Source organism: Poecilia formosa, unplaced genomic scaffold, assembly GCF_000485575.1.
Source record: "Poecilia formosa unplaced genomic scaffold, Poecilia_formosa-5.1.2 Scaffold395, whole genome shotgun sequence".
Lineage (NCBI taxonomy): Eukaryota > Metazoa > Chordata > Actinopteri > Cyprinodontiformes > Poeciliidae > Poecilia > Poecilia formosa.
Window position 1 is genome coordinate 106,301 of NW_006800334.1, and position 9,495 is coordinate 115,795.

Genomic DNA, 9,495 nt, shown 5'->3' on the forward strand with positions numbered 1-9,495 from the left:
AATCTTTTTATGTCATATCATTATTTTATAAAGAACATAAGTAAGATTTAGTTTGTTGTTGTTTTGTAAAATCTAGGTTCTTTCTCTCTCTCTCTCTCTCTCTCTCTCTCTCTCTCTCTTTCTCTCTCTCTTACAATTGACATTGACGGACTTCCATACAGAAGTATCCAGATAGAGAAAAAGTGATGGAACACCAACTTAAAGAGTGATGGTTTAAAATCCCAATCCACCTCTTTGTTTAAACCTTTTCTTCATCCCACTTGATTTAATGCTGGTGCTGTCATCGTTTATAACGCATTAGGCTGTCCAGGCTGAGAAGTCAGGTCGAATTCCCACTGGTCTCCCGGGAAAATGTGAGGGGACGGATCAAAGTCTACATCCCTCCCTCTCATCACTCCTTCTGCTCTCTATCCACAGCCAGAGGCATCTGGAATCTCCGGGAACCGGATCGTTTTCCTTTTAGCTATTAAAGCGTAAAAATGGATCAGTAACGCGTTTAATGATGCCTCCATTGTGGAGCTAAAAGTCAGTTTTACCCCAGGAGAGAAAGACTTGGAAGAAATTGTGGCACACTTGGATAATAACTGGGAATTATTAGGGCAAACCAATTTTGCTGATCAGTTTCTAGCTGCCGTTCACTGCGGAAAACGAGGAATTGTTTTCTCTCTTTTCTTTTTTCTTCTTCTTCTTCTTTTTTTTTCTTTTTTTTTTTGGTTCACATCTGGATTGACCGTAGGAATACAATCACGGAGTGATTTCTCCCAGAGTCGCAGGAATTTGCTACAATTTCCCCCATAAAGCTCGGAGCAGTTCTGAGGGTTCAGAGGGAAGCTAAATGCGGCTGTCTGGCGATTCTGCCCCGGGAAGTATGAACAGCAGCGGGTCTGGCAACTTTCTGCTGGTCCCCATCCCGGAGTATCCCCTGCTGGACTGCGTCCCCAACAAGACGGTGAAGATCGTGGTGCTGGGCGCCAGTAACGTCGGGAAAACCGGTATGGCGGTGGGATGCAGTTATTCTTGTGTATCCGGGAAAGTTTTCATTCGGATTAGTTGCATTGTATTCAAGCGATAAATGGAGTCGAACCGTTTTTATGACCACAAGGTCATAGTGGCTCCGCTCACCTAAAGAGAAACAATTAGTTGTCAAATTTTTAGGTGGCAGAGGAATTAATAAAGTGCTACCATTGTTCGACGACAGAGGGCGATAAACAGCACTGATTTCCTGAAAATGAAAAAAATAAAAATAAAAAATCAAACAAAATTTGAATTTAATTAATATCGCTCATGAACTGTGAGTGTAATAAAATACAATGTAGTTGGCTATTGAGGTACGAACATAATCATTTCTATGATTTACACATAATATTTATAAAAATAACAACTTTAATAAATAGTTTATTGAAACTCCTGGAAATTCAGTTTTAGTGGATGATGTCAGTCACAGTGTTAAATAATTTTTGAAACATTGTATTTAACAAAACATGACTTTTAGAAATATTCTGTTAGAGGACAGGTTTCTTCACAGACATATCTAGTGGTTGGAAATTAACATTGACAAATTTAAGAATTATATTATTTTGCACTTTATAAGAAAGCTCATTTATCATACAGACACAAATTCCACGAGGTAAATGTTATCACTGAAATATTTAAACTTTTGTCCAGCTCTGTCAGGTCACAACTGTACACTTTAATATATTTAGTTTGTGCTACAGATCAATGAATGTTTGGAGTGAAATAATTGTTGACTAATCTATTCCAAGTGTCATAATTTCATATTTTTTGCCCTATATGTAACTCGAGATAGACAGATTCTCATGACGGCAATAGCTCACAACTGACACAAATTACCAAAATGCTAAAGGTCCCAGAGAAACATTTGATTGCATTTTGTGGGGTTTTTCCCCCCCTTTTTTTTAGCTAGAGTCAGAAAGCTAAACAGTTTTCTTACACCAGATGAACTAAATGCTTCAGCTGGGAAAACAACAGTGAGTAATCCACACTACATGTCCAATGAGGCAGGAATGTACTCTCTGTAGCAAATCTGGGAGAATCATCAAACTCAGTTGTCTGGAAAAGAAGAGCATCACATGTCATAATGTATTACCTCGGCTAATAATCCATGAGTTATTACTGCTGTGCCTTCACACAGTATAACACCATCTTTTGTCAGATCTCAGTCTACCAAACCACATTCAATGGCACCACTGTTAAGAAAAGGGTAAAAAAAAAAAGACATAAATTTACATTGTAGTAACTCTAATAATGACTTTTGGAGATGTTCTTTTACCTCATTTACCATCTTTCTCACTGTGTGTTGTGGCAAGAAAAACTCTGGTCATCATTCACCTTTTTTTGTCACTTTTACCACTTCCACAAAGAATATTAATACAATACATTGAAGTCAGAGAGATGCAATGACCCACCAGCGTCTCTAGATGTTATCCAGTGTGTCACCATGAGACTTCAATGACCAAACACAAAATCTTACCAAGTATTTTTGGTCTAGTTTCTAATACAAATATCTTAGTGCTCTTGAAATAAGACAAAACTAACTTACAAGTAACTTTTCAACAAGATACAGGAGTTTGTTTTACGTAAATAATTCCTTGATAATGATGAAAATGTTCTAGTTGACAGATTGTTTCACTTGCTTTCATTTGAAAGTGAAACAATCTGCCAATGTATTAGTACTTTTTTGTCAATATTGAGGGATTATTTACTTAAAAGGAGATCCTATTTCTTGCTGAAAAGTTACTTGTGAGTTAGTTTTGCCTTATTTCAAGTGCACCAAGATATTTGCACTAGAAACTGGACCAAAAATACTTGGTAAGATTTTGTGTTTTCCATTGTTCTTCTTCCTCATCTTTACGTCACTGATTGACAAATTCTGTTCCACTTTCAGCTCTGATTGTCAGGTTTCTGACTAAGAGGTTCATTGGAGATTATGAAGCAAACACAGGTGAGGTTTCCCCCCCTCATTCATCTGACTGCCTTTGCCACCAGCGAGTCCCCGCCACGATTGATCCTCTCATCCCTTCACATTCACCCTTCCACCCGGATCTCTTTGTCTCCGCAGGAGCGCTCTACTCCAGAAAGGTCACCATGGATGGGGAGGAAGTGTCGCTTCAGATTCAGGACACACCCTGCGTTGCCCTCCAGGTTAATTTAAGTGAACCAAATTACTTGTAGGCATTTGTTTCTAAGAATGTGTGCTAATGAGGTTATTATCTATTGTATATTTTTAAATAGTAGCAGGAAGTTGACAGGAAAGACATTTTTGGGGCGAACGTATTAGAGTCTTTCAGTTTGTGTAGGTTCTATAAGGTATGCATATGATGTATGGTACTAGTGGCATGCCAGAAACAGACCTTTTGTTATTTTATTCATTTTACCAAGAAGTCAGTAAAGAAAAGAAAACATGTACAGTAGGTCCTAACTAGTTAGTTCCTGTGCATTAAAAACTTGGCACTATGGAGGTTAAGTCTATAGATAGCATTACAAAATGTTACATTTTTTTCTGGAAATTCGTGTCATGATACAGGTCTTGGATTTCAATCATAATGTCCTTAAAAAATCTTAAATTTGAGTCGATGAATCCTGCAGAAACCCTGTTCTTTGCCTTTCATTTTTGTCCACAGGTCTGAGCCGTGCTTTGTCTTGAAATTTCAGGTTATTAATTGGAAATGTAGGACTAAGTATTTGGGATTTGAAAAAGAGCAGTACAAATAGTCAGTGATTTCAACAGGCATTTAATGGAATAACTGGATAATTGAGCTGAAATAATTTTCTGACTGGCTGGCAGAAAATTATCTGCACTGGAATGTTGTTTCTAGATACCGATTCTCCCCCCACACACGGACTGGCTTTAATGAGGTGACTTGGCAAACTGACAGCCGTCTGTATCTGCACAGACGATGTATCAAATATAGTGACCTTCATATGTTAAGATACACGTTTCATTTGTATTCCCTGGGCAATTTCACTTGACCTTATGTCTCGGAACAGTCTGTACTTAACTTGGAGGAAAATTACTTGTTCTGTTCAATGTGATTCTTGCAATTATGAGACCAAATTTTGGGGAATGTAAATGATGTGCAGTTCAAATTCTGCCTTAAAATTAAAGCTAATTAGGCTACATTTGCATTGCTGGACATTTGGCTTACGTTTTGTAATCATAAGGGTTTTTTTTGTTGTTGTGGGCGTACAACTCTTGTTTTGAAACTTCGCAATAAGAAGAAAAGGATAACGGTATTGTATGTGTCTGATAACATTGAGTTTAATTAGTTCACGCCTGCAGAAATCAAGGAGAGAGAGACAAAGAGGCCAAGGATAAAAACTGTGATCTTCAATTCATACTTCATAACACTTAATTGACACATTCAGTCTATGCTACTCATTTCTCTTGGCTATGATCTGCATACTCACGTCACTCTTTTTGTGTTTTGGCAGGATGACGCTGAAGGCCTGTACTGCCAGGAGCAGATCAACAGGTCAGGCTCAAATCACATCATTGTAAGTTTTAACATAAAATGAATGTTTTCAAGCTTATTGTCTTTAGTTTTTTCCTTTTTTTCCTCAGGTCCATCTACTGGGCAGATGGGTATGTGTTGGTTTTCTCCATTACAGACAACAGTAGCTACCGAACCATTCAACCTCTGTACCAGCACATCAGGCGCATACACCCATCTGGAAACATCCCAGTTATCCTGGTAAGGATGATTCATGTGAATAAATGTTAGATCTATTCCATCCAATTGATATTCCATCAGCCATGTTTTTGAATTATTTTCAGCTACAGTAGCTCGCTAAAGTATGTATACTCTGTGAATATTTTTTTTATATTTGTCACATTACAGATATGAAATTCAGTGTCTTTTATTGGGATTTTATGTAACATACCAAAACAAAATATTTTAAAGTTGTGAAGGGAAAGGAATGTATACATGATTGAATAACTCTAAACCTTCAACCAGAGCTACAGTGAAACACTTAAAGACATATTCAGGTGTTACAATGTCCCAGTCAAAGTTCAAACCTAAATGTAGTCTAGATTTACCATATATTTTCTGTGGGAAGACTTTACATTTTATGTTCATAGATACTCTCCTGCCATTCTAAGTTAGACCTTTTCTGCAACAAAGCAAGAGGTGATTTCGCAAAGTATTCAGTCCCGATAAAACATGTTACGGTTTCTAACAGTATTTATTTCAACGCAGACCAGACAAGAAGCCTACCAACCTTAATCCCGTAATCTAATCTGCATCCTAATCTGTTCCCCACTGCAGGTTGGCAACAAGAGTGACCTGCTCCGAGCTCGACAAGTGCCCGCAGAGGAGGGCGACATGTTAGCAACTTCACTAGGTGGGGCATTTCCCCGCTTTCACTAGTCAAGACTTGAATTCAGTGCAGCATAACCGGTGTTATTAGGGCTGAGTCTTTTGAAATACTTGCATCTGACTGGAGTCTATGTAATTTTGAAATGCAAATGAAAATGTTAATGTCTCTGGAGAAGATTCCAAGTTTTGCTTTGATCATTGAATGGAGCAACAGCTTATCCTTGCAGTTGCTCAGGTATACCTGGCAATATTCAGTGTTGTGTGAATAATAATTAAAGGTGAAGATGCTCCTAGGCTTTTAAAAGACTGGTGACAAGTAAAGATCGGGAATTGTTTAGACTTTAGGAACTTTAGCCTTGTGTGCCTAGAGATGAGTGAATCTTCGCTGGCATAGACAGAGAGTATGCACAGTTTAGCATGAGATTAAGCTTCATTAACATCAGATTATTGCGTTTGTCAACTTTGCAAATTTTGTTGCAGTTGTCCCCATGTGTTGTTCATATTAAGCTCCTATACAATACAATTTATTTGAGTAATACATGGCAGCCTGGGTAAACTGGAGATGAAGTTATGTGTGTTTCTAAATCAGAGAAACACATTGTTTGTTTTTTTAAGGCAGCTGTTTCCATAAAACTTAAAAACACAATTCATATATGCAGGAATAATACACACTCCCTTTGCATTAAATGGTTATTTTATAGAAATCAGTTATTATTTACACTGATGACTGAGCTTTTGGTCTGTTAAAAGTAATGTTCCATCTAAAATCCCTAACACCAAAGGCATCGGGTACTCATTTTTACACTTTCTACTTCAGGTAGGATTCTGGCTGCTGATAGGAACTCAGCAGAACCGATCTCTGCTGAACCGATATCCATTCAGAACTTTTATATTTAAACAAGAACTTTGTCCCAACTTTAGTAATGGCTGGAATGTGTTTCTGACAAGCTTCTTGCATTTACCTAGGAGACATACAGCATAGTAACACCAGCTGCTACAATCTAAGTTGACAAAATTCAAACTTTATAACTTAAGGTAACCATTTATATATTTATAGAAAGCATCTCCCAATGTTCCTTTGTGATTCTTTATATTTTGACCCATTCTGAGTGTCTGCAAGGTTGATGTTTTTGGCTATCAAGTGAAATATCTCGAAAGCTATTTAATGTTCGTGGTTCACAGGAGATAATTGCTCCCTCACTTCCTGCCTTGTTCTTGATCCAAGAATTCCTGCTTGCTCGGTTTGGAAAAAAGAAGCAAGATAAGTAAACAAGCAGCCAGTTCCTAGATGGGTTAATTGGGGTCAAGCACAATTAACCCCTTATTTAGGTCAGACCAACCAATTCCAACAGCTTCAAAACTAAGGAACAGGTTTAGTTGAGCTCCCTTACAGATTAGTTGCCTTGATAAACTGTATCCTAGATGTTGCCTGATGTGAGAGGAATGCTGACAATTATCGGGATGATCATGAGCGGACCCGATCTGAACCATGTCTCTGATCGCAGGGGGCGTTTACTTCGAGGCCTCGGCCAGAGAGAACCACGAGGGAGTCCATGCCGCCTTCCTCCATCTCTGCCAGGAGGTGGGGCCTTATCTTTCTGTCAAAAAACGTTTGATTGGTGAGGAGGCGGGAGCCCAGATTTACAGAACAGCTGTCCCGATGACAGCATCTTATTTAGCTCCCGGGGTGTTGGTCATTTTTAGATCCACCATCCTTTTAAGGAATTTCATGCTCTGTGGGAGCTATGATAGTTGAGTGATGCCTAAAAAAGTGGAAATACCATCTGTTTATCTTTTTGGCCTTAAAGGGAAACCAAACTGCATTGTAATTTTTTTTTCTCTAGCGGAGTAACAGTCGTTACCCTCAGGGAAGATCACTGAATGTGCAGTTTCCTGCTTCTTGCTCACACATGCAAAGCCAGCACTGCTAAAACACAAAATCTTACCAGATAATTTTTCTTCTCATTTCTAGTGCAAATATCTTCATTCTCTTGAAGTAACTTTTCAGCAAGATATATGAGCTTGTTTTAAGTAAATGGATAATGAATAATATCCATAATATCGATGAAAAAATACAGGTGCAGTAATTCCACTGCCAGATTTTTTCACTTGTAACATGGGAAAAATGTCTTAATCTGTTGTTATAATTAAAAAAAATAAAACTTCCATTGGAACTAGTACATTTTATTAATAAAACTTAAAATAAGCTCCTATATCTTGCTGAAATGTCACTTCAAGCTCAGGTAGTCTTATTTCAAGTGTTCTTGAAATTTTGTAGAAAATGAACTTATAAACTGTTGTTGATCCTAAATGTAAACAGGATCCTGCACAACTTTCATATGGTCAGCTTCCTACAATAATGGCCTAAGTGGATTTTTGCCAAAAGCGTTTCTCTTTTGAAAGAAGTCATGATTTTTTTACCCCCAAATTGAAAAAAAAATGACTTCGGTCATTATTTTAGGTAGGTGACGACATTAGATCCCCAAAATTGATCCAAACTTTTTGGGGGTTATCTTTTTTTTCTTTTTTTCATCATGCAACAACATTTGGGCAGAGGTTGTTGTTTTTAACAAAGTATGCTTGAGAGGCAAATTCACTCCATTCTTGGTGGAAGGCAGGGCCAAAGAAAATCATCCAGAGTGCCGCAAATGGCCCTCTGGCCACAGTTTTGGACATCCCTGACTTAGGCTGTATTAATTTGATTAAATTGCTTAATTGAAACAATTTAAAATGGAAACCTCCTAAAATCTGCCTTCTGTGCACCAGGTGATCCGAGCCCTGGGAGGCGGGAACGGAGAGAAGAGAAAGGGCGGCCTACACCTGGCCAGACCCAAGTCTCCCAATATGCAGGAACTGAAGAGGAGGTTCAGACAGGTGCTTTCCTCCAAAGTAAAATCAGCTACAACTATCTGACCTGGAGCTGACCTGGGACAAAGTGTGACACAGTAGCAGCTTCCACGCAGGAGGCGATATCAAAGTCTTCTGTTGAAATTAAAAGGTTCGGCGTCTGAAGCGGGACATGAATACTGCCGAGGTGCTTTGCGGGGATCAAAGCCTTTCAAAGAGCACAAGGAGTTCCTCCTTAGATAGACAGATAAAGGCAGAGACTGAGTTTAGCTCTGGAAAAGACTCCTGGTCAGCAGAATCTCCTTGCTGGGATTAACAAAGAGCAGGAGTGATTCATTTCTTGTTCTCAAGAGAATGAAAATGACAATGTTTCTTTTTTAACCCAAATCAATAAAATCTTTTAGAATTTCATCCAAAGACAGATTCTTATATTATACTCATGAACTTTGTTCTTTATTTTTCATTTTCACTGGTGGTGTTGTTTTAAACAGCTGATGTAAATCTTTTTACATGTCAGGATTTTTTAAATAATAAAGAAAATGCCTTCCTCGCATCCTCGTCAAGGATATTTTGAACAAAAACAGGATATGACCCCAAAAATGCAAGAGTTCATGGCTATACAAAAAGACAAATGACGGAGGACGGAAATCCTTTTATTCCAAATTGAGGAGCGAGTTCCTGATCTTTATGGATGCCCTGGGTTCATATTTACAGAATGAAAATATATAAGATCTGTTCAAATGAGAAAGAAGTCATTTTACAACATACGCTGAGAAAACAGACAGGAAGCGTCCAACCAGTAAAAAGGGTTTAATAATTTCCATAAATTTTATTCAATTGTTGTTCAGTCTTTAAAAGGTTGTTTAAAAAGTAAGTCCCATCTGTTGTTCGCAATCCTTTTGTACCAATAAATTGCTGGTATCAACCCTATAAAATACTGCCTGTTCTGTGTGAAGATCATGACTTGATTTAAAGAAACGGTGTATGTTTTTATGTGATTTGTCCCTGTGTATGCGTCTGTGTGTTTCCACTGTTCTCATGACCTCTCCTGCTGCTGAAACACACACACACAGAATTCCCAATAAAGACAAATTCCTCCTCATCTGGAATTTCTTTCTGGGTCACTGAGCCACTAGTCTTTAGCACTACACACACACACACACACACACACACACACACACACACACACACACACACACACACCCTTGTAATTCTATCTAAGTGAGGACTTTGCATTGACTTCCATTCATTTTAGTAACTTCATATAACCAATACATTTGCCCTCACCCTAACTAATATTGATCTATTC

The 9,495-nt window shown here is 38.1% G+C and overlaps 1 protein-coding gene across 1 annotated transcript; it reads left to right on the top strand.

Annotated features, from left to right (window-relative positions):
* The first annotated feature begins 230 nt into the window (after nucleotides 1-230).
* On the top strand, nucleotides 231-9,286 carry rasl11a (RAS-like, family 11, member A). The gene is made up of 8 exons (XM_007576055.2): nucleotides 231-992; nucleotides 2,906-2,962; nucleotides 3,080-3,162; nucleotides 4,453-4,493; nucleotides 4,583-4,712; nucleotides 5,289-5,364; nucleotides 6,845-6,921; nucleotides 8,106-9,286. The coding sequence occupies exons 1-8, from the start codon at nucleotides 836-838 to the stop codon at nucleotides 8,250-8,252; spliced, it is 768 nt and encodes a 255-aa protein (XP_007576117.1). The 5' UTR covers nucleotides 231-835; the 3' UTR covers nucleotides 8,253-9,286.
* Nucleotides 9,287-9,495: the final 209 nt, after the last annotated feature.

Bases quoted from the DNA above. Each gene is read 5' to 3' on its own strand.
- rasl11a (XM_007576055.2), top strand. From the start codon at position 836: ATGCGGCTGTCTGGCGATTCTGCCCCGGGAAGTATGAACAGCAGCGGG. The intron at 993-2,905 runs GTATGGCGGTGG...TTCCACTTTCAG, and splicing joins CAGTAACGTCGGGAAAACCG to CTCTGATTGTCAGGTTTCTG. The intron at 2,963-3,079 runs GTGAGGTTTCCC...TTGTCTCCGCAG, and splicing joins AGATTATGAAGCAAACACAG to GAGCGCTCTACTCCAGAAAG.